The following is a 26,543-nucleotide window of genomic DNA, read 5'->3' as shown; positions in this document are numbered from 1 at the left end:
GCTAGAATGAAAAGGTCCATGGAGATAATGATCTTTGTTTTTCCTGTTCACTAATATATTCCAAACACTGAGAACAGTGCCCAGGACACAGTGAAGCTTAATAAACATTTACTGAATAAAAATGAAACCTGAATCATTTCATATCAATTAGGTTGCAAAGTCTGATGATACCAACTGTTGACAAAGATGAGAGAAACGGAAGTTCTTGTACTCTGCTGGTGGGAATGCAAAATCAGTACAATCATTAAAAAAAAAAGACACCATCTTTTATAGGTAAACATGCATACATTCTCTCTGACAAAAATTTTATATCTAAACACACATTTTTCTAACCAATTACAGTGGGGTTTTTTTACCCACTTTAATGTATCAATTTAGTAAGTCTAAGTAGCAATGTTACTACTTTATTAAGCAGAAAAGATCAAAGAACATATCATCTAATACAAATAAATATTATTTCAGAATACTTCTGTTTCAGCTGTGTGTCTACACTGAATCACAATGTAAAATATTTTATCTTATCGTGGGTCACCATCAAAAAAGTTTGAAAGCCACTGCCTAGAGAAACTAGTATACATAAGTACCAAGACTCAGAATATTCCTAGCATCATTCTTCATAATAGCAAAAAATTAGGAAACATATTTCATGGTCATCCTCAAAAGAATGATAAATTCATTTTGATATATTCATACAATGAAATGCTAGAAAACAGTGAAAAATCAATGAATTAGAGCCAAATACATCACCATGGCGTCAGAGAAACACAAAGTGAAAAAAAGCCAACCATAAAAAAATATATATATAGTCTGATGATACATTTTATGAGGATGAAAAACAAGATTATACAACATGCTGTTTCAGGATACAAACATTTCTGATGAATCTATAAAAGAATTACAAGAAGAGTTTAAAAAACTTTTAAAAACCTGCCCAAAAAACCAAAACCCAAATTTTCAGATAATGGTTATCCTTAAGAGAGGGTACAGGGAAGAATATGTAAAATGTTTATAGAGTTTGGGTAATATTCTAGCTCCTAGCTTAGGTGGTTAATTCAAAATCATTTATTAGAATGCTTTTTAATACACATTCATCACATGAACTTGCCATTTCTGTAGGCTAACAATGGTTGAACATCAGCAGTTTCACATGATTCAAACAAATATTTAACACATTCTTTGAAATGTACCAAATATTTCATAAAAAAGTAAATCCTAGAAAACATTTATTCATAGGATATTTTTAACTGTAGTTGCTTTATTCAGTTTTATAATCATATAGAAGTGTTATAAAAACCTTATATTTGCATGGGGTGCCTGGGTGGCGCAGTCGGTTAAGCGTCCGACTTCAGCCAGGTCACGATCTCGCGGTCCGTGAGTTCGAGCCCCGCGTCGGGCTCTGGGCTGATGGCTCAGAGCCTGGAGCCTGCTTCCGATTCTGTGTCTCCCTCTCTCTCTGCCCCTCCCCCATTCATGCTCTGTCTCTCTCTGTCCCAAAAATAAATAAACGTTGAAAAAAAAAAACAAAAAAAAAAACCTTATATTTGCAGCCAAAAATATGTTAAGCTTCAAGATAGTTTTCTCAACTGTTTACATGGAACACTTCAAATGTATACTGAACTAAACAGAAGATAATAATGAAGTCCCTGATGTACAGCAACCAGTTTCAACAATTACCAAGTTATGGCCAAACTTTTTCACCTCTATCCCTCCCTTCCCCTCAAATGCCCCAGGAATACTGTGAAGAAAATCATAGATAATATATAACTACATCTATAAATTTTACTTTCAGAAAGTACAGTCTTTTTTAACAAACATAACCCATTATCATGATCATTCTTAAAAGCATTAACTTCTAATTATCAGTCGTATTTCCAATTATCTAAAGATAATGTCTAAAACAAATTTAAACAACCCTTCCCCAATAAAAAAGAAAACAAAAACAAGAACCTCCACTGGCCAGAAGGCATGCCCCCAAGTTGTCAGAGGAATATCCAATATAGAATGATGATTAAAATTATGACATAGTTCAATCACAGGAGATCACAGAGATACTAAAAATGTTTTCAACATATAATGATATAGGAACATTTAATGGTATGCCATGACAATAAGGCTATAAATTACATGCACAACATGATTTCCATTAAATTAAGAAAAAATAAAGAATGAAGAAAAGGATATATGCTGAAATGTTAACAACAGTCATGTCCAGGTATTTGTTTTCCCCTCAGCTTTTTATACATTTCTACATTTTTTCAATTTCCCTGCCATACATATTATTATTTTGATAATCAATAGAAAGCATAATTAAAAATTTTTTTAATGTTTTTATTTATTTTTGAAGGGGAGAGAGAGAGAGTGAGACAGCATGAGCGGGGGAGGAGCAGAGAGAGAGGGAGACACAGAATTCAAAGCAGGCTCCAGGCTCTAAGCTGTCAGCATAGAGCCTGATGTGGGGCTTGAACTCATGAACTGTGAGCCGAAGTCGGACGCTTAACTGACTGAGCCACCCAGGCGCCCCAGAAAGCATAATTTTTAATGGGATGGGAGAGAGTTCCATTTCTGGTAATGTGGAGTAGCTGGTATCTTTGGGAATGCTCATCTGATTATAATTCCAAATTATAAAAACAACTATTTAAAACCACAAGAGAGGGACGAAAAGAAGGCAGAAACTGGAGAACTGATCCTTGAAAGAAGATGCGTTGGATGAGATTTGCACTTGGTTCACTGAGGATGCTTTCTAGTTACCACAGTGTGGGCAACTAAAATTCAAGCAGAAGGCCACAGTCTTAATGGCTTCAAAAGTCAGAAGCCAGCTGGCCAAAAGTGAGGGGATAAATTCTAGAAAGGAAAGAAAGATAAGAAGGAGATTCCCCCAAATCTATATAAAAATGTCATCTAACTCTCTGGCTGACCTTGGAACTGTGCATGTGCAAGGGAAACTCTAAGAAGCCTAATTGAAAACAAAACCTAAAGGAAATTATCTGTTCTCCAAAGGAGAGACAGAATTTGAAGTTTGAGTCCAGCGAAGTTAACTGCTTGCTAAAATAAAAATCAACACTCTTCAAAAGAGGAAAACAAAACCATTATTACACTATATGTTAACTAACTTGGATTTAAATAAAAATTTTAAAATGCAAAAAAAAAAAAAAAGGGAAAAAAAATATTGAAGAAAAGTCATAAATAAGTTAGTCAGAGATAAATACCATATGTGGAATTTAAGAAACAAAGTAAAGGAGCCAAGGGAAAAATGAGAGACAGAGGCAAACCAAGAAACAGATTCTTAACTATAGAGAACTGGTGGTTACTGGAGAGGAGGTGGAGGGGGAATGGGTTAAATAGGGGACATGGATTCAGAAGGGCACTTGTGATGAGCACCGGGTGATGTATGGAAGGGTTGAATCACTGAATTGTACATCTGAAACTAATATTATGCTGTATGTTAACTAACTGGAATGTAAATAAAAGCTTAAAAAAAAAAAAAAGAGGACAACGGAATCCAGAATCACTATTATGTATCATCCATAATGATAACTATAAAACTTTAAAAATTGTCATACATGCAAAGAAACAGAAAAATGTGACAGTTAAGAGGTAAAGCACTAAAAGGACAAAAACAGACCCCAAGATAACTCTTCTGTTATAATTAGTGACAACTAGATGCAACGTGGGATCCCAAAGTATCTTGTAACAATAACAAAAAGGATATTAGTGAGAAAACTGGGGACATCTGAATAATGTCCTTAGCTTAGTTAATAGTACTGTACCAATGTTGATTTCCTGGCTCTGATAACTATACTTCTGTAAGATGTTAGCACTGGGGGAAGCTAACATCTTATATGGAATATAAGAACATGGAAACTCTCTGAACTATCTTTGTACCCTTTCTAAGTCTGAACTGAAAAGCAGAGATTCAGACTGAATTACAAAAATGAAAGGTATGTTAACTAACTAGAATTTAAATAAAAATTTGAAAAACAAACAAACCCCCACCAAAACAAAATAAACCTTAGATTCCTTAACATTACATTGTTGTTGTGCATGTGATTGTTGTGAAGTTCAACTGGGGATATTTTTGAGAAAATATAGAGAAGAAAATGGAGTAAAAATGAGTTCTTAAAACAATTATAATCTAGTTCTGTTGCTAAGACACTAACGATGTATTTGGTCAAATAATTTGATTCTTTTAATATATATTTAAGGAAAATTTAAAAAAAGGAAAAACTACCACTTATCAAATTCAAATGGATGTCAAATGGAATACTACACAGCAATAAAAATGAATTATTAATGCATGCAACAAGAATAAATCTCAAAGACTTTATGCTTTGAGAGAGTGAAAGAGACTAGTTTCAAAAGGCTACGTACTATATGACTCTATTTATATAAAAGTCTGGGGGCGCCTGGCTGGCTTAGTCGGTTAAGGGTCCGACTTCGGCATGGGTCATGATCTCACGGTTCCTGAGTTCAAGCCCCATGTCGGGCTCTGCTGACAGCTCGGACCCTGGAGCCTGCTTCAGAATCTGTGTCTCCCTCTCTCTCTCTCTCTTCCTCCCCCGCTTGCACTCTGTCTCTCTCTCTCTCTCAAAAATAAAGATTAAAAAAAATTTTTTTTAATGTCTGGAGAAGGCAAATACAGTGATGGAAAAGAGCTCATTGGTCACCAAGGGTTAGGGATAGAGAGTGGGTGTGACTACAAGGGTACAGCACAAAAGAAATTTTTAGGGTGATAAAAGTGAGTTTTGATTATACTTATATAAATCTACATATATGTTAAAATTCCTAAAATAAAAAAAATAAAAAATAAAAAAAGGAAGACCCAACGATATGCTGTCTACAAAAAACTCATTTTAAAAATAATATTGCACACAGGTTTCCTCTAAAAGATTCTGACTTCTTTCAAAATTTGCTATTTCAAATGTCCTATGATCCCACTAGGAGACATTAATAGAGTAATGGAGCCATTAAGTGAGATTATAGGATCTATTATGATCTGGAATAAGGATAAAAGCTTTTGGTACAATGTGACATATCTGACTCTGACAACTTTTCAGCTTAAGAATAATATTATTGTTTAAAATGTAAAGTCAATGGGGCGCCTGGGTGGCGCAGTCGGTTAAGCGTCCGACTTCAGCCAGGTCACGATCTCGCGGTCCGTGAGTTCGAGCCCCGCGTCAGGCTCTGGGCTGATGGCTCAGAGCCTGGAGCCTGTTTCCGATTCTGTGTCTCCCTCTCTCTCTGCCCCTCCCCCGTTCATGCTCTGTCTCTCTCTGTCCCAAAAATAAATAAACATTGAAAAAAAAAAATAAAATAAAATGTAAAGTCAAATTTGTGAATATTATAATAATGTTTTTGTATGGCAAAGAAAAAAATTTTTACTGTGGTAAAAAAATTCTGACCAACTCAGAAAAATTTTGAAAACAACTTCTATATAACTTGAATATGAAATTCAGTGTAAGACATGCTTGCCCTGTGTCCCTAATAATGATTTAATCTAATTTTTAAAAACTTCGATCGACTTCCATTTTGGGGAATACAGTGAACCAAATACCCTGAGAAACTATTTGCTACAAACTCCTAGAAATGTTGGGTTGAAGACAAGAAACTTTTTAAAAAAATGTGTGGCTAACTTGAAAGGAAGGATTTCTTCCCCTAGAGGCCAAAACAAAGAGGGAAATAAAGGCAAAGCAGTGGTTACAAGAAAGGGCACTACAGCTGCCCATGGAGGATTTTCTCTCAGTGACATAGGGGCTCGGGATTTAATACTCCTTCAAATACAAGGACCCCATCTCTACTCTACCACCTCTATGTCTATCTAAGGGATCTTCAAAGGGCTAAAATGTAGACTAAAACAATTCCCTTATTGGCAGAGAAAGGCAGAGTAGATGGAGAAAAATAAGTCTTTTTAAAAAATGTTTATTTATTTATTTTGAGAAAGAAAGAGAGAGGGTGCACACAAGTGGGGGAGCGGCAGAGAGAGAGAGGGAGAGAGTGAATCCCAAGCAGGCTCCGCACAGTCAGCGCAGAGCTCAACACGGGGCTCGATCTCCTGAACTGTGAGATTGTGACCTGAGCCGAAATCAAGAGTCAGATGCTTAACCGAATGAGCTACCCATGTGCCCTGAAAAATAAGTCTTTTATAAGAATTTGTAAACATCCCTTAGTTGGATTTGGAGTTGAAATTTCCACTACAGCAATGTACGGATGTTCCCAACCAAAACATATAAAAAACTGTCCTAAGTCAGTATAGTCCTTGGTACCAGCAAAAGCAAACAAAAAACATTTCAGAAGAGATATACCCTCACTCTAGGTGGCAGCAGAATTCCCACAAAGTACAGATATAAGCTTAAATGATGAGTGCTCAATCCAAAATTAGAAAATGTATAAAAATACAAACCATTTTGAGTAAGGATTAGCAGAAATGACAGAGAATTAGTACTCCAAGGACTCTGGATAATAACAGAAATTATAAAATAAAATGATGAAAATTATCTAAGAAATATAAAAAAAAATCACACTAGTGTAAAAGTGTACACAGACTTGAAATAGAAACGACCCATCTGAAGAGAATTAGTGAACTGAAATACAGAACTGAGGAAATAATGAAGAATGGAACACAAAGAAACAGATATAAAATACAAAAGGTTAAGATAACAGGTAAAAAAGAATGTCGAGTACCAACAAATTTCTAACAGAAATTACAGAAGAAAAAAAATAGAGATCAGGCAGGGGGACAGTATTTGAAGAGATACTGGCTGAAAATATGCCAGCATTCATGTGAAAAGCTAAACTACTTCTTAATGAAAAATTATATATTGAGGAACTGAATTTCAGAAACTAAGTATCAAAATTTTATAGGCAACTCACATGATTAAATCTTCTTGTGAAGGCAACAGCATTTGGTGCAGAACTGTATTTTTCTTTTTTATTCCATCCACAACTTGAAAGCTCCTGAAAAAATAGGTTAAAAATAAGTTCATGAAATAGCCCAGTTTTCTTATTATATTAAGGGTTTCACAACATTAAAGACAGTTGTGTCCCCTCCTAGAGCCATTTTATTCAAGAGGAACATATCTAATACTGTAACCATTCAGTTAAATCATAAAAACAAATTTTACCCGTAGAATATAAGAGGGCAAAATTACCTGTCTATTAGAACACAGGTAACTAGACCTACACTCCACAGGGAGATTGGTGGATTCTCCTTCTGAAGATATCGGAGTGTCAACAGAAGGACCTACAGATAATGAGAGCTAGGCTTCCTACAACGTACAGTGAACCCTACTAGCTGTCAAGCCCCATTCCCAGTCAGTTACTCAGAGCTTCCAATCAGCTTTCCAGTACCTTCTTCTTTGAGCTGACAGCCAACTACCCCATATATGTCATGAAACCTCTAATAAAAGGGCTCTTGATACCCCACAGGGTCTGTCAAGAGAATTCAAAGGGCTCAATAAACTTAAAAACTTAAATTTCTATTTTATACTAACTTCTGATATGACATTCCTTTTTATCTTAAATGTAGAGTACAGATTACAGAAGAAATGGCAATGCATGTGACGTTACCATTGATAAAAATCACAGATATTTTCATTTTCATATCACATTACAGTTAGTGCAGATAGCTCAAAACTATCATTGATACTCATCACTAGTTTGATATTATGAGCTCATCATCTCTGGATCTTACTTAATGTTAACATAAAAGCACATATATATTGCTATGTGACAGTTTTACAAAATACTTTGGGAAATGTATTTTAACAGGATTGATTTCCTTTGATTTTAAAGAAGGGTTCAGATTCACAGGCTTCATTCAGGGGCCAAGGGAGTCCAAGGTTCAAAACAGGTTAAAGATCCTGCTATAGTACCAATAACCACCACCAAAAAGAGATAGAATCTATAGGGAAAAAAAAAAAGACTCTGAGGAAGCTGAGTTAGGGAAGGGAACCAAAAAAAACTAAGAGAAAGACAAAACCATATATTTACTACTCTCAGATAAGAATAGGTATTGCTCCCATTAGGCAATAACAGAAGGATACATTCTATTCAGAGAATAAAACACAGCCTTTGGAAATGAAAAACACACTAAGGGAGATTTTAAAAATCACTGTAAGAGTTGTGAGATAAAGGTGATAGAATCTTTTAAAAAATAAGCTCAAAACAGGATCCAAATATTCTGTTAATTAGAGAGTCCGTAAAAGTCAATGTCTCAATAATAACAGGAGTTTTATAATTTTTTTAATGTTTATTTATTTTTGAGAGAGAGACAGAGTGTGAGCGGGGGAGGGGCAGAGAGAGAGGGAAACACAGAATCTGAAGCAGGCTCCAGTCTCTGAGCTGTCCGCATAGAGCCCACATGGGGCTTGAACCCACAAACTGCGAGATCATGACCTGAGCTGAAGTCAGACCTTACCAACTGAGCCACCCAGGTGTCCCAATAACAGGAATTTTAAGAGAGAACAGAGAAAATAGAGAAAAATAACTTACCCCCCCAAAAATTTTTTTTTAGTTTTATTTTAGAGAGAGAGAGTGTCTGTGTGCATGGGCATGCAAGCAGGGGAGAGAGGGAGACAGAATCTTAAGCAGGCTCCCTGTTCCGCATGAAGCCCAACATGGTGCTCCATCACGTGATCCTGGGATCATGATCTGAGCTGAAATCAAGAGTTAGATGCTTAACTGACTGAACCACCCAGGTGTCCCCCCCACCCCCCCGCTAAATTTTTTAATGCCCCTCCCCTAAGAAGTTGAAGAACAAGATCTGTCTAGTGTTCTTTACAGTGGATTAAATTTTTAAAACCCTCAAAACAAGGCCTAGCCTCAAAAAACCTGTAGCACACTGGAGACTAAGAGATTAAATCTGTAAGATTCAAAAACAAAACAAAATAAAACTAGATCACACGCAGATCAAAGTATCAGATACCTCAACAGCAACACTGAAAGATAAAGACAAATGAAAACAAAGTCTTCAAAATCCTAGAATTCTGTCCAACAAAAAAATGAATTAAGTATGAAAGTATACTACAGACATTTTCAGACATACAAGTGTCAGAGAATTTGTTTTCTAGGGACCTATTCTCAGCTAGGAAAATATGTGGTTCCTCAAAACAAACGAGCAAATTAAGAAAAAAAAGACATGGGATCCAAGAAACTGAGGAACCAATACAGAAAGAAAATATTGCAAAACCCAGTTTATCAATAAAGGGAGATCCTGGGACATAGCTGTGAGCAGAGCTTAAGAACAACAGTCCAGATAGTAACTAAGCAAGAGGTAAGAGATTCCAAGAGAGATACCTCTCAAAAATGAAACAATACCTAAGTGTTTGAACACACTGAGAAGACACATTCACTATATTCACTTCTGGCAGAAGAATTAGTGACAAGTATAGAGAAAGCTTAAGTAAGTTGTTAGCTCAAGGAACACAAAATTTAAGTAATCATGGCTTCACTGTAAAGAATAGCTGAGCCATGATTACTTACTCATGTCGAAACTGTGACATAACTATATGTGAAAAAGAGGAGGAACAGAACTGTATAAAGGTCAAGGGAAACAATATAAAAGTGTGAAGTCATTTTCTATAGTACAGAGTCAATATATCATATCTAAAATTTTAAAAATCAGGGGCAGCTGGGTGGCTCAGTCAGTTAAGCGTCCGACTCTTGCTTTCAGCTCAGGTCATGGCCTCGCAGCTTTGTGGTTTCAAGCCCTGCATCAGGCTCTGCACTGGCAGCTCAGAGCCTGCTTGGGATTCTCTCTCTTCTCTCACTCTGCCTCACTCTGCCCCACTCTGCCCCACTCGTGCTATCTCTCTCAAAATAAATAAACTTAAAAAATTTTTTAAATCATAAACAATAGACATTTAGACATATTATTTGAAAACTGGACATAAATTCCTGCAAGAAGGAATAGTTAAGGCACTGGATGAGCATGGGGCTCAAGGGTGGAGGCCGGTGGAAATACGGGACTTCTTAAATGTGATGCATGCCTGTCTTCCATAAAATTTTAAAACAGAAACAGAAAGAAATGGACTGAGGAGGGGACTGAGGAAACAGTTACGGTGATACTACAAAATCTAACTAAAACACAAAAATTAAGGTAATGTTTGTTTCCTTATATTGGAAAAAGTGATAGATTCAAGATATCTTGGAGGCAGGCAGGATCTGGTCACAATGTAAGCCAAGAATGAGGTGTCCAGAGGTACCAAGACTCCCAAGTTTTCGGCTTGAGTAATGGAGATGAAGAATACTAAAGGAAGAAATGGCAATCATTGCTTTAACACAGCGGACAAGCAGTAAATGCTCTGAAGATACCAATTACTTTTTTAAAATCTAAAGCTAGATCACAAACTTCAGATTTGAAATTACTAAAGGAAAATATGGAACGGAAACAACTCTACAGTAAAAAGACAACTGCTTGTTAGCCTAGATACAGGCTCATTTCACATTACCTCCTTGTACAGACAGAAAATATTTAGTGACAGATACTACACGAACATGAAAATGACATGACAGCTATATTAAAAACATCAAACTTCTAGAAAATATTTTTTCTAAAAATATTAATATAACCATATTAATGTAACTACATAAAGATGGCATATTTTAGGACAAAATTCCTCGGATTAGATGTACAAATACTGAGCTCATTTTAAACCAATTAATATAACTTCCAAATACATATTAATGCTATTAATATACAGTGTCTGTGTCAAATTGATGTCAACATAGCCATTTGATAGAGTTCAAACTCAGTTATGCAGCTTTACACAAAACGTAAATGTCATTTTCCTGTTATAAGTAAGGCTGTACCATAAATAATGAATATCCTTGCACCTTCTCTGACATTTCTGATCATTTCCTAAAAATATAGTCCTAGAAGTAAAATCACTAGGTCAAAGAGTCTGAACCCTTTCAAGGCTTTGATACCTGTCAAACTGCCCTCCTGAAATACCGAGTCATTTATACCACCACTATTGAGTCACTTTCCCAACAGTCTCACCAAATCTGGGTATATTTATCCTCTTTTTGTATATCACTACTTTAATTTCTCCAACTGTAAGGAAGAAGTGCCTTTGTTAAAAGAAGTGAAAAGGGGGGCGCGTGGGTGGCTGAGTCAGTTAAGTGTCTGAGTCTTGATTTCGGCTCAGGTCACGATCTCAAAGTCTGTAAGATCAAATCCCATGGTGGGCTCTGTGCTGACAGTGTGGAGCTTGGGATTCTCTTTCTCCCTCTCTCTCTCAAAATAAGTAAATAAACATTTCTTTAAAAAAATTGAATGAACAAGATTTGTTTTAAAAAGGAGAGAAAAGGGAGGGTGGAGGCTGTGAATCACTTATAAACCCACCACTGAGAGAAAACCCATGAAAATACCTTCCCAATCTTGTTTATGTGCAAAAGGGGGCCTAGTTTTTTGTTTGTTTAAAGTAGCCAGTACTTTTATTGTCCTCTTCTGTGTGATTTAATCTTCTGGTTTTATGCTTAAAACCTTCTCATCCAGAGAACAGGTGTCTTAACAGCAGCAGTGAAAGAATTAACACTAACAGAGATTACCATGTGCTAGGCACTATTAGAAGTGCTTTATACATACTCACTTGAACCTATCTTCACCATTATAAATTATTATGATAAACAAGGAACCCAGTAAAAGTGTCAGTGAATTATGGCTTTATTTTTTTACATGAAAACCTTTTGACTGCTTTTCTGACTCTTCAAATAAAAAATAAGAGGTTTTGAAAAATTCATCCAATTCTTGGAACATTGCAACATCATTAACTTAATGGAAAAATGCTTTGTCCCTTAACAGAACCCTTGGAAGCCAACAGAAAGGAGGTGGGATGAATCAATCTATAGTCACATCACTTGGGAGTACATAGATTAAAATTCCACTGGAGCCCTCCGTTCTAAAGGAATTTGTACTTAAAAATTGTGAAGAGGGGCGCCTCAGTCAGTTAAGCGTCCGACCTTGGCTCAGGTCATGATCTCGCCACTCTGAGTTTGAGCCCGGCATGGGGCTCTGTGCTGACAGCCCGGAGCCTGGAGCCTGCTTCAGATTCTTTGTCTTCCTCTCTCTCTGCCCCTCCCCTGCTTGCGCTCTGTGTCTCAAAAATGAATAAACGTTAAAAAAAATTTTTTTTTAAATGTGAAGAAACAGCAGGTTTTTCAAACCTCTTAAGATAGTAGCTACCATTTCCCCTTTGAGACAATTCTATATTACTAGCACATCTAATATAATAAACTGTAACTGACAGAGAACAGATTAGTGGTTCGAGGAATTAAGGACGGTGGGAAGTAGGTAGGAGTGGGGCTGGCTGACTATAAAGGGGTAGTACAAGGGAGAGAGACCTCTGTGGTATTGTAATAGTTTTGTATCTTGACTGAGATGATGGTTAGACAAAACAACACATAAGATGTTATAAATAAATAAATGTTATAGCAGTCCATTCCCTGGTTTTGATACTGTACCATGCTTATATGAGATGTAGCTTCTAGGGAAAACTGGGTGAAAGATAAATGGGACCTCTCTGCGGTATTTTTGCAATTTCATATGAATCCCTAATTATCCCTGTACTATTTTCTGCAAGTTCCAGTAAATGTGTTGTTACTTCAAAATAAAAAGTTAAACAACAACAATAACAACAAAAATCCATTTAATGAATTATGGAGCTGAAATTGCACTGGGTCTCCAAGAACTCACTAATTTCTTCTTAAACCTTGACATGCATTTGTATTAGCTAGCCTTAGAGGAATTTTGCCCTGCCCCAACTCTAACTCTCAACAGCCACTGAACTTCTCTGAGAAAAAAACTGCTCTTTCCTTTGCCTCGGACTCTGGATCTTCCTCCAAGAGACACTAGGGAACAATCTAAGAAATAAATCCTCCCACCCATGGTATCTTGCATTTGACAGCTGAGCAGCCTAGTCAAGGGTTATCCTATACTAAAACATCTCCCATGAATACCAAAAAGAAAGCGTAGTGACTCAAAGGATTTTTTTAAAGGTCTGATTTAAGAACAGGACTGATTTGAGTTGCGTACACCATGTAAGTCAGCCTCTATTTCAGCAAAGGCTCAGTGAAATAGAGCAACCTTGATACCTCTTAAAATCCGTTCAAATGGATTTAACTTAGAATTTTAAAATCAGGCAGTAAAGAGCAATCTAACAGTAACTCACACATAAAGGCAGTTTTTAACTGGGCATTGAAAGTGTATTTGCAAGAATATTCACGGGTGCATTTTGAGCCCTGAAACTGTCGAGCCCGATTTTCCACTGAGTTTATTTCGGAAGCACATGGGAAGCAGACACCGCAACTGAGGACCACCTACCCTATGAAAGAATTACTGAATTTCACAGGAGCCACAGCTTCTCTTATGCCTCTTGTAGGTTTGTTCTGTAAAGTCAAATTCTTGATCTAAATTTCATCTTGTAGGTTCCAACACTCTTAAAAGGACTGCTCTAAGGGTGATGTTGTAGGGATACCTAAAGATAGAAGAAGAGAAAAGGCCAATATAGACCAGCATGTAGACGGAGAATGAGAGAAGAAAAGAAAAGGCGATGGAATGTACACAAGACTGCGGGGGTGGGGGGCCCTCACAGGAAGAAGACAGTTTGTTTCTTCACTCAAGTATAGTTGACACATGAGAGAAGATAATTATTGCTAAGGCACTCTTATGCTCAAAAATGCAAAGCTTTTTTAAAGGGATATAATATACCCGTTAGCATTCGTCCTATATGGCTATTTAGAAAGAAGTCTCAGCCACAGACGATGTGCTTGCTACAACTCCTGTATTTTTAATCAACAGAATAAAGTTTTGAAACTATAAAACTGCAATATGATATGTGAGGTCAAAAGATCAATTCTCTTTCCTAACGTACTCACATTCTCTGTTCCCCTCCATCTTCCTCCCCACACATTAGTTAATTAATTAATTAATTAATTAACGCTGCCCCTGTAACGACAGCCGAGATAAAGGCAGGTGCTACCTTCTGCTACCACCGATGCCGTGGCACACCTCCTCTCCCCGTCAGTCATGTATGTTCCTCTTCACTCCCCTCGTTCTATTCTAAGCCTGACCTTGCTACGTAGTAAGGAAGTTCATGGTGATGAGGAGCAATCACAGAACTTACAAAACAGCCCACCTTGCTTCTAACAGCAAATTTCAAATCTTTCAGGTCTTCTTTGCTTTCTTCAAAGCTCTCACTATATTCATAAATGGTTTACATTTTAACTCTAATGCAAATGATAGTCTTCATTAAAACAAAGACAGAATTATGGTATTCCTGATGTTGGAACTTCGTATGTTGCCAAGATCATAGTCTCTGCATCACAAGAAAGCTAGAATACAGAAAGTTCTTTTACATACTGTCAAAATTATCTCAATTGTAAGTTTTTCAGAAATGTTTTAGTAAGATTCAGAATTATCTATTATGTACTTTCCCTCACTTAACCAGCATTCTTCCTCAGTCTCTAGGGTACCCCAGTTATACAGGAATACAGGAGGGCCTTATCTATCCTCTGTATTTAATGTCTGTTTATTGATACAATCTAATGGCTTACTGTACTGACTTACTGGAAATTATAATAAAGTGTCAAACTTTCTTCTTTGAAGGTAATACACGTCAGAGGACTTTCTGTGAGAGCCGGTCGCTTTGTGAACACTTAAAAACCTCGTAAGAGGCAAACATCATCCAATGTAATGATTACAGTACAGATTTCAAGCACAGTTCACCCTTTTAAGAGTTATTGAAAGTACCAGAGCATTGCAACTAGAAAGAAAATCTGATTGCAAACAAACTTTCTGTCATAACTTATCCTGTGTTGAGTATAATACTCATTCTGAAGAGAAATCCCATTGATGTAATGAACATGGAAATGCCTTCAGAAAAAATATAAGCTTTAAAGAACATGAGAGAATTCATATTAGACAAAAACCAAACCCCCATGAATGTAATAAACATGGGAATCCTTCAGAACACAGTCATTGCTTCCTCAACATTAAAGAACTCACACCGGAGGGAAGTCCTATAAACGGATAAGAGGGTTCTAAAAGAAAACAAACCTTCAAGATCAAGAGAGGATCACACCAGGGAAATCTATATGTATGAGAAATGTAAACAAAACAAAAACAAAAACAAAACCTTAACAAGAGCAGAGCTTCAACTAAATACCAGAAAATTCATACTAGAAATTAATAAATCCATAGAATCCTTAAACTGCCCTTACTAAGCATTAAATAATTCATACTAGGCAAAACACCTGAAAATGTGTTTTTTAAAGGGATATAATATACCCGTTAGCATTCGTCCTATATGGCTATTTAGAAAGAAGTCTCAGCCACAGACGATGTGCTTGCTACAACTCCTGTATTTTTAATCAACAGAATAAAGTTTTGAAACTATAAAACTGCAGGTGGGGGAAAAAAACCCCAAACTCCTTTTTCCATAAAGAAAACACGATTTTATAAAAGTCACTTTCTTGGACTAGTAACAGACTCTTGCAGAAATGATTCCAAACACTAGGAGATGACATGCCTGGAGGCTATACAGTATAAAGCTTGGGAATGGTCACTTACCAAACTCAAATACAGAACAGGTAATATTCTACGCACTAGGGATGTATCAGTGAACAAAGCAGACAAAAGTTTTCTGCCCTTGTGGAATTTATGTTCTAGTGAGGGTATAACAGACTCCCAACCTGTAAGAGCTTGACTCATGATCGCCACTCAACCTGTATCACGTCCTTAAGTTTCCTGAAGTTTTAATCAAAATTATATTTATTACTGAGTGAGAACTACACATAACTGCAGCCCTTACTCTGAAGTCACCAATAAAAATAATCCTACTTCTGGGAATTTCTGGAAGACCTAGAAGGTATTATATAGATCCAATGGTCCAAAATCCTTTACTTCATAGATTCAGTAATTTTTTAAAAGGCCAAAGACATGAAATCGATTCTATTAATGGCACGATCTATAAATGGCAAAGCTGAAAAAAACTACAAGTCATCCGGCTCCCTTTTATGTTCTGCCATTGGAAATTATTTTTGGGGATCCAAAGGGCTTTGAAATAAATTTTAAAGTAAATGAAATTACGGAAGTAAAAATCTGTGAGCACCCATTCAGAGCTGTGAATGTTAGACACAGACCAAAAAAGAAAAAAGTAAGTGGCAAAATGCATGGCAATTTATGCCCCAAACTGGTTTTAACTAATGAAAAGAGAAAATGAGTAGCTCCATGTAAGTAAGAGTTGTAAGGACACGTGAACAGTAGTTGAATATAAACAATAGAGCTACTAACATTTCTCCTTCTTTGTAATCACTATAATCACAATTTCAGTAACCATATCATTGTGCGCCCTCCCCATCACTAAGAGATGGTTGCTTACTGAGAGGAGGAAAGTGTGAAAAGCCGGGTTTTGTGTGAGAGGAGGCATCACCATCCACAGACGCTTCCAAATTTGGCCACACTGCTTGGGCCAGTGGGCAAGTGAAGATTCTTAGCATTTCTGTAGCACCAGCTATCAGGGTAATGTGTTCAGATGGAGAGGGATCTGTCAGTATATAGATGACTGGCCGAGCTGAGACCGGTCGCAGGCCCAACAACTATGCACAGACACTAAGGAGTGCTCACATTTCTAGAGCCGATGGGGTACAGCCCTATAAAAACACTGTACTCTTTTAATAATCTTTCAAAGTTGACAGAGATGAGGAAGGAGAGATAAGTTATTTAGGGGGTAAAACCAATTGAAGAAGAAGGAAAACAGGATGGAGAGAAAAGGGAAAAGAAGGACTCCCAGGTTTCTGAATGGCATTAAAAATGGATAGACAGTGCACATCACGCAGACAAGGAACCATTAAAAATAAAAGTATAGCAAACATTTTTTCTATGTAGTTGTGGTCTTACCATGAGTAGTTTTAAAATTACTGATGAACTTTCCTTTAACATTCTTTTCATTGGTAAGAATGTTTTCCATTCTTCTGACCACAAAACAAAAGAACTAGGAAACAAAGTACCAAAATCTATTCCTTTTCCTTCTTTCAATCTGAGGTACCTTTGGGTGTGATACAGGGTTGGAGAAAACCCAGGCTTAGCATTTCGTTTCATTCAGATCTGCTCTTAAAGATGTGATTTTATTTAGCGAGTTTTCTACTGATGACTAAGAACAGTCCCTACATCATAACAATTTTTTCGACACCTCAAAGATAAGGTTCTACAGTGAAATAAAGGGCTTACAACTTTTCCTTTTTCCCCCCAAGCAGTTTTCAGGCATACTGTATAACAGACATTGTAGATAAGCTACTTTATTCTGAGAAAACAGCTGCACTTTGTATAGTCGCCCCTTTCTTCCTACAAGTTAAGAACAAGTTTAGGTAGAACAAGTCTGGCTAAATTCTACTTAACACAGAAGACTTGGGAATACAGAATTCCCCAAACAGGTAGGAATTACAGGGTCCTACTCAGGGAACTGAATTAAGGAGAGATATATATTGTAAAAAGTTCCAGGTAACTCAGCAATTGTCTCTATTGTAGAAAACTGAGCGAGACTTGTGTGGTTTAATCACCGACCTGCAACTAAAATCACTAAACTGCATAGTTGGATTCAGAATCTTTATTCTTCTAAGTTTACATTAGTACAGATTTCATTTTGGAAAACGTGAATAAAGCATCACCTGAAATAGATACACACATGTAATAGTGAGTTTTGATTAGTAGTTTTAGCGAACTAAAGATCTTTTAAAGCTTCATCAAGTACATATACAATTTTTTAAGTTTTACATAAAGTTATATAGAGACTTGAACATTGAAATAATGGACAGAAATATCAAGATAAATTTATTCGATTCAGTGATAACCACTATCTTTTCACAGTATGTGAAGTTTTATGCATTTTATGCTAATAAAAAGGCTAATACATTAGACTGACATCATGGCTTAATCTTTTATTTGTCGACAGCAAGAGTTTTGACATAATAAACATCTGAACAAACACTTCAGAAAACTGAAGTGAAAACTGTCTTTAATAAACTCAAAGACATTCATACTTTACAACTCAAGTCAGTACTTAATGCACTACAGTACATATATTAACATGGGTGCTAGTCAGCAATGTTGAACATAAAAAGTAAGCTAAAGACGACTAAAACAACAGGATGCCTTTCACATAAATAATTTTAAACGTGCAACGGCACATATTGCTAAGGGACATATATACTCATAGAGGAAATATAGCTCAATGCACAGGAATGATACAAATCAATACTGGACAGTGGCTAGCTGGATGGGAGGAGGGAAGAGGGAGAACGGGGCAGAACACAGAGCGGCTCAAAGCACTGCTGAGGTGGGTACAGAGAGGTTCATCTTATTAGTCTTTACGTCTTGTTGTAGGTCTCGAAAATTTCAAAATATAATAGAAAACATTTTTCTGTCAGATGACAAAAGTCCTGTTTATACTGCCAGATTTAATGTAATCTTGAGGATTATACGAGACTAATACATAACAAGAATATTTTTGTGCTACATCATTTCTTTCAACAGTTACTGCTTCAATTTTTAAAAACATTGTCTCACTGAACAAATATTTACTGAACACTGTATTCATTTTCTTATTCAAAATATTGAGCCCCACTACATGCCAGACAGATAAAACAGTGGAAGCAAAATTATCAGTCTCTGCCTTTATGTAGCTTAAAACCTAGTGGAAGCAGCAAGCAATTAACCAAATAAGCACACGATGAACCACACTTCACACCTCATCACTCCTTCCTTCTTAAAAATACTTCCTTCACTTGGCTCATCTAATTCCATACTAATAACCTGATTTTCCTCCTAAATCACTCACTGCTGCTTCTTCATCTTTTGCGAATTCCACTTAAGCACCAAGTAGGACCCTTCTCTCATCTATACTCACTTTCCTGGTAACCTCACCTTACACTTTAAGTATCTCTATGGGGACTTCTCTCAAACTACACTTGCAACCTGGACAAGTAACATAATATATATCACCTAACTCAATGTTCTAACAGACTTGTAAACCCAAACATGTCCAAAGCCGAACTCCTGCTCTTTCCTCCAAAAGGCTCTGGCCTTTCTCCACAAGGCAACATTGCACATAATATTCTTATATGAATGGCAGCTCCAGGAGTTGTGAACACAATAATTTTCCATCTCAGAGAATATCAAGTACATGCTTCTGGCATCAGGCCAAAAACCCTGGCATCACCCTCAACTACTCTTGCACGCAGAGTCTAACAACTTTTCACCACCTCTTCTGATCCCATCCTGACCCAAGCCACCTTGCTCTCTTACCTGGTCTCCTCGATTCAGTCCTTGGTACCACGCCCTGACTCCCTACCTGAGTCAGCAGTCACAGCTAACCTAAAGCGCTACTGAAAATCTCAGTCAGAAACTGCCACTCCTCTACTCAAAAGGGTCCAAGAGTTTCCCATCTTTTTCGGAGTAATGATCTGCAAGGCCCTAGACCATCTAGCCCTCACTCTACCTCCCTCCTCTACTTCACTCCCTCCCTCCCTCCATCATGTAGCTCACTGGCCTTTGTCCTGGCTGTTCTCTGCCTGGAACACTCTCCCCCAAACACCCAGGATTCACTCTCTCGCTTCCTTCAGGTCTTTGCTCAGAAGGCACCTTCACAGTGAAGGCTTCCTGAAACCATCCCATCTGCAATCAAAACCCCCACTGTCCTCACTTTCTATTCTCTTCTGGCTGCTTTATGTTTTTCATGACACACTATCTAGCTCACTTCATTCAAATATAAAATCCACCAGGGCAGGAATTTTAGTCTGTTTGCTGCTGTATCTCTCGCAACGAAACCAGCGCCTAGCATGTAACAGATGCTCAGCAAATACTTGTTGAATCACAAAACATCAATGGAAACTTGCAACTGACAAGTGTAGTGAAGAAGCAGAGAGCACTAGGAGAACCGCCGGGAAGACAAAAAAAGCTTCCCTGAGAAAGTCAAACTTGACCTAAGAACTGAAGGATGAACAGGACTTAACTAGGATGTACACAGGCTCAGTGGTGACAGGGATGAAAAGGCCAGTGTGGCTAGACTAGGATGAGGCAGAAGATACATAAGGAGGCAAAACTATGAGGAGATTTGTGGACCATATTAGGGTAGTTTGTCTTTATCCTCAGAGCAATAGAAAGCCACTGAAGTGTTCTAAGCAGAGGGATCCTTATGAGCAGATTTACACATTCGAAAACATTCCTATGGGTGCTGGACAGAAAAGAGTTTAGAAGGGTCAATGGATGCAGGTAGATCAGGAAGAAGGTACTACAGCTGAGATAAAATGGTATCTTGGATTGGGGTGTTGGGAGTAGAGAGGAAATGGATAGAGAAGATACTCAGGATGTTAAAAAAAAAAAATCAGTAAGACTGGTATTAAATTAGATAAGGAAGTGGGACCAAGGAATTTTAAGGCTCACTTCTGAATTTCACAAAGTAGTGTCAGATGTCTCAGGAAGATAAAAAATTCCCATAGTGACCTGAATTCCATGTCTTCAGTAATTATTATCTAGATCTTCAATGTCCAAAGCCCCTAGTCACTAATGGTTAGTGAGTACTTGAAATGTGGCTACTCCAAATAAAGATGTGCTGTAACTGTATAACACACATTGAATTTCAAGGTCTTAGTAGAGAAAAAATATAAAATGCTCAATAATTTTATACTGATTAAAAGTCAAACTGATAATATTTTGGATGTTGTAGGTTAAATAAAATTATTAAAATTAATTCCATCTGTTTAATTTTTTATTCAGAAAAAAATTTTAATGCTTATTTTTGAGAGACAGAGTATGAGTGGGAGAGGGGCAGAGAGAGAGGGAGTCATACAATCTGCAGCAGATTCCAGGCTCTGAGCCGTCAGCACACGGTGTTACACGGGGCTTGAACTCACGAGCCATGAGATATGACTTGAGCTGAAGTCGGAAGCTCAACCGACTGAGCCACCCAGGTGCCCCTCATCTGTTTCATTTTTACTTCATAATGTGGCTACTAGAAAATGTAAAGTTATGTAAGTGGTTCACACTGTGTATCCAATGGATAGGACTACTCTCCTATGAAACAGTAATATGGCCACTGCAGTTTATTCAAAAGAAAAACCTGTCTATAGATAAGACGGCTGAATTTCTGGGCAAAAAAAGTGTAATTTTTGTAAAGAATTTAGTTTCTTTTGTTCAGGGATGTGAGGAAATGCAAGTTTTTGTCATTTAAATACAAAAGCCATTTTGTTTGCATGTTATGTGTCGAACAGATTGCTCCTCCTATTACTAATCTAATGGTTCTACTGAGAGAATCCTCATGATATAGGGCAAATGTTAGGAAAACACTGAATTGTGGAAATGACAGGGACTCAGAGATCATTCAGGCCCACTCCTTCCTTTTGTAAATGACAAACTTGAGATACTAAGACATTAACTAACTTACTTTAAAATCACACTGTCTACACCACTTAAGATACAGATGTTTTTCTCTAATTCCTTATAGTAATTACAGCGTTCAAGGCCACTGCACACTTTTATATACAACAAATACACTACATTTTGTTCCCAAAAGAATTAAAAAAATATGTATCTTATGGTACTGAATATTGGTATTATCACGCTTCATTTTGGGGTGCAAAATCATACTTGTATTATTACTTGGTAAGAGTAGAAATAGAAAAAGCACCAGTTTGAAACCCAATTCCTACACTTAGCTGTGCAGCAAGGACAACTGTCTTTCTGTCTTCTCATCAGTAATATACATTACCACACTCAAGTTCATACACACACACACAGCATACTAAATGGCTTACAGTAGGTAGATGCATAATAAATGTCAGTCTCCTTTTTAATAAAAGTAAAAAATGCCTTCCTTGATCCTCCCTCTTCTCTCTAAAAATGTCAACACAGAGTCATACTTTAAAGTTATAAATAAAGTAAGGGAAAAAACTGCTGTAGTGAGTTGTGAAACGCAGTTTCTCATTCCCATTCTCCCACGAAAAAGTTTCAAAGCCTTGGGTGACCATTCACCCTAAGTCTAGTGCCCCCCTCAGAAAAGTGACAAAGCCTAATCATCCAAAATGATTCATCAGTCCTGCCTGTGACTCAGTGATTTGTGTTTATGACTGCCACATGAGTTTCTGACGCCTGACTAGTATATGGACAGTCACATCAAAATCTTTAAACACTGAAACATTAATATGAATCTGACATTTCTAAAACTTCTTAATTTGGGATACTATTAATGACCATTCTGTATATTTAAAAGAAAAGTTCTTAAAACTACTCACATCTGGTTGAATGGCTTTAAATACTGGAACGTCCATTAGCGTTATCTGACCCTGAAATAGAAAGTAAAAAAATGACAATTTCTTGGGAATTCTAGGACATGACATATATTCTAAATTAGAATTATATTCTATACTAAAATATATTGAATACTCATATTTTTACTTCAGAAAAAGAGTCATTTTTATAAGGGATTACAGAAAATGAAAATTTAGCCCTTGTACCATTAAATATGATTACTTCAAATTATCTCATACCTATTCATATTTTCTTGTGACATAAATGAAGTAAAGTTAGAAAATAAAACAAAAAGGGGTGCCTGGGTGGCTAAGTCAGTTAAGTGTCCGACCTCATCTCAGGTCATGGTCTCGCAGTCCATGGGTTCTGTGCTAATCACACAGAGCCTGGAGTCTGCTTTGAGGTCTGTGTTTCCCTTTCTCTCTGCCCCTCCCCCACTCATGCTCCTGCTCTCTCTCAAAAATAAACAAATGTTTTTATTTATTTATTTAAATTTTATTTTTTAAAATTTACATACAAATTAGTTAGCATATAGTGAAACAATGATTTCAGGAGTAGATTCCTTTTTTTTCTTTAATTAAATTTTGTGAAGTTTATTTTTTTATTTTTAAAACCATTTTCTCAGGTATTCCTTTATTTTTTCAATACATGAAATTTATTGTCAAATTGGTTTCCATACAACACCCAGTGCTCATCCCAAAAGGTGCCCTCCTCAATACCCATCACCCACCCTCCCCTCCCTCCCACCCCCCATCAACCCTCAGTTTGTTCTCAGTTTTTAAGTCTCTTATGCTTTGGCTCTCTCCCACTCTAACCTCTTTTTTTTTTTTTTTCCCTTCCACTCCCCTATGGGTTTCTGTTAAGTTTCTCAGGATCCACATAAGAGTGAAAACATATGGTATCTGTCTTTCTCTGTATGGCTTATTTCACTTAGCATCCAGTTCCATCCATGTTGCTACAAAGGGCCGTATTTCATTCTTTCTCATTGCCACATAGTACTCCATTGTGTATATAAACCATAATTTCTTTATCCATTCATCAGTTGATGGACATTTAGGCTCTTTCCATAATTTGGCTATTGTTGAGAGTGCTGCTATAAACATTGGGGTACAAGTGCCCCTATGCATCAGTACTCCTGTATCCCTTGGGTAAATTCCTAGCAGTGCTATTGCTGGGTCATAGGGTAGGTCTATTTTTAATTTTCTGAGGAGCCTCCACACTGCTTTCCAGAGTGGTCGCACAAATTTGCGTTCCCACCAACAGTGCAAGAGGGTTCCCATTTCTCCACATCCTCGCCAGCATCTATAGTCTCCTGATTTGTCCATTTTGGCCACTCTGACTGGCGTGAGGTAGTATCTGAGTGTGGTTTTGAAAAAATAAATGTTTTAAAAAAAGAAAAGAAAAATAATTTAAAAATTTGGACAGTTATACATTAAATCAAAATCAAAACCAAAAATAAGATCTACTGGTTCATAGAGCAGTATTATTGTGACTATTAAATTGTATTCCCCCTAACAGTAATATAAAATCTAATATTAATAAAAAGGTTTTCTTCCCCATTTATAAAAATCAATGAAATTGTACTGGTAGTGGCAACTGACATCTAAGGGCTGCATATGGCTATGGCCCTATCTCTATCTCGATTAAGGCTACAGATAGAAGACAAAACCCAATAACGTACCAAAGAATAACATGTTATGATTAAACACAGTTTATTCCTGGAATGCAAGAGTGGTTCAACATCAGAAAATCAACAGATGCTGTTAACAAGTTAATGGAGAAACAGAAATTAAATAAATGAACATTTATGTCAGTTAAGAAATAGAAGTTTTTCTAGGTATCTTTCATGGTATCACAATAATGCCTTCAAATTTCATTTTTCAGTTTTTTAGTCTATAAAAAAGTCAAAATACTTCTTACATAGGTCAATAAAGCACAGTGGCTTGGGGAGGTGGTACAGGGAGGGACAAAAACAATCAGTTCAAAGGTAAGCACTCACTTTTTTTTTTTTCCTAATGTGTGTGTGCGTGTGTGTTGTTTTTTTGTTTTTGTTTTTGAGTAGCACACAATGTTACATTAGTTTTAGGTGGGAAGTATTATTATCTGCCAAGCTGAGAGTGTAACATAGGAAGCTGCTCTAAACCTCTCCCAGCCCTTCTCCCTTCCCCATTTCATCATTCCTGTTTGCTCCACTGCTGTACTAGTCTCTCCATCAATGCCCCTAGCCAGTTTTCTTTAACCACCTCCTTCTGCTGTGCTGTACAAATTCTAGCTCAATAGCATCAATGTGTAAGTTATGTGCAAAAACTGGAGAAAGGGGAGGCAGGAGGCTTACCGCATATTCTTCTGGTGTAACCTTAAGAACGTCAAATACCACAGCATCAAAGCTTTTCTTCAGTTCAGAACCTTTGTCACTTAATGATTCGGAACTGCTACTTTTCTGTTAAATTGAAAGAAAATGCAGCCATTTTAATACTGTCTCACAGTCAGTGCCACAGAAACTCCACTGGCATTAAACTGAAAACAGTGGGTTGACAAACACGGTAGAAAAACCGGGTACAACACGCTGCTTAGTTGGAAGAGCACCAGATAAAGGCTCAGACAACTGAAAAACCTAATCTCTTTAAATTTCTAGGTTCTTACATGAGTCATTTTCTTGTCTGTCAGTTTCCTCATCCTGACATCCTATCATTTCTTACAGAAATAAAAGATTTTAACAAGTTCTATGATTCTCAAATGGGGTAAAGGCAAGTTAGGGGAGATGAATACCTCTGTTTATAATTTTTAAACTATTGTTTTAAAGAAAAATACAAATTATTTTCATAACCTAAATCATAAAACATTCAGAACTTCATTAACTAAGTAATCCGATCATATTTGTTAAGTGATGTCTGTCTGCAATAGTACAATTGATACTATTCTTCCCATTATACTACAAAGTTAACAGTTTTCTGTTTTAAGGTTACTATTTTAAGTTTGAATTTGCTGTTATTACATATAAAACAATAGGTGGCTTTTGGCTCTGAAGAGTTTATTTCTGTTCAATTTCCACTTCATCTGTACCACGAGATAAAAATGTACTCTGCCTCAGTTGGCTGAAATCAGAGCATCATTGTTATAAGAACATATTAGATCATGCTCTATTAAATAGTGGCTACAGTTAACGGCACAAAAAAATTCACCAAATTTCAGTTGCCAATGTATAAATATGTATGTCAAACTACCAGCTGTTATCCATCAGTTTTGAACACTTGTCATTATGCCTCATTTTTCTGTTTTCTCTCACTTTCATTAGCAGCTAAGTATCAAAATCATTTCAAAGGAAAGGATCTGTCATTAATTTGGGAAAATTCTCAACCATTACTACTTCAAATATTTCTTCTGCCCCTTTCTCTTCTCCTTCTGGTTTCCATTACGTGTATGTTACACCCTCTGTCATTGTCCCAGTCCTTGGATATTCTACTCCATTTTTTTCATTCTATTTTCTCTCTGCATTTTAGTTTCGGATGTTTCTACTGACATATCTTCAAGATTACTAATTCTTTCGCTGACTGACTACTGGCCACCAGTCTACTGGTGAGCCAAAGTCATTCTCCATTTTGGTCACCAAGTGTTTGATTTCTAATAGTTTCTTTCAGTATTCCTGCTTACATTGTCCATCTGTTTTTACAAGTTGTCCATTTTTTCCATTAGAGCCCTTAGCATTATTAATCATGGTTATTTTAATTATCCAGAGAGAATTCCAAAACTCTGCCATATCGACCTGAGTCTGGCTCTTGTACCTGCTTTGTCTGTCCGGACTACGTCTTTTTCTTACCTTTTAGCATTCCTTGTAATTTTATGAAAACCAGACATAACGTACTGGGTAACAGGAACTGAGAGGTAAACAGGTCTTCAGTATAAGGATTTATGTTTCTATAGGTAGGAGTTATGCTGTGTTTACTGTTTATTGTACTTGATGTGTCTACTCTTCAATTCTTCTAGTGTCCTTCTTTTTGTCTTTGGGTTTCCCTAGAAACTCCTTCTTAGAATCTGTGTCTTGCAGTTCCTTCTGCTATAATCCTTCACTATTATACAGGAGCCCTGTTGATGTGGTGGTGAAGCACGGGGTGGGGGGGGGTATTCTATAAGGTCTTTTTGTGAGCCTATGCCCTTGGGCTGTGACCTCAAGTACTTCTCAGTACCCCACCACCACTGCTGATCCCTGAGAAAATGAGAAAGAAAGGCGGGAGGGGGCTAGTGTTGG

At 36.9% G+C, this 26,543-nt stretch overlaps 1 protein-coding gene across 5 annotated transcripts in view; it reads right to left on the bottom strand.

Annotated features, from left to right (window-relative positions):
• The window catches only part of RALGPS2 (Ral GEF with PH domain and SH3 binding motif 2), a 201,270-nt gene that overhangs the window by 133,791 nt on the left and 40,936 nt on the right, over positions 1–26,543 (bottom strand). For all 5 annotated transcript variants that reach the window (XM_032591829.1, XM_032591830.1, XM_030303429.1 and 2 more), the window contains exons 3-5: positions 24,633–24,737; positions 22,282–22,332; positions 6,868–6,951 (exon numbers count right to left, since the gene is read on the bottom strand). In XM_032591829.1, the coding sequence (XP_032447720.1) occupies positions 6,868–6,951; positions 22,282–22,332; positions 24,633–24,737 (240 nt within the window). The remainder of the gene's footprint in view (positions 1–6,867; positions 6,952–22,281; positions 22,333–24,632; positions 24,738–26,543) is intronic.

This window comes from Lynx canadensis, chromosome F1 (assembly GCF_007474595.2).
Source record: "Lynx canadensis isolate LIC74 chromosome F1, mLynCan4.pri.v2, whole genome shotgun sequence".
NCBI lineage: Eukaryota > Metazoa > Chordata > Mammalia > Carnivora > Felidae > Lynx > Lynx canadensis.
The sequence above is the reverse complement of the archived record's forward strand: the minus strand, read 5'-3'. Positions and strand labels throughout refer to the sequence as shown.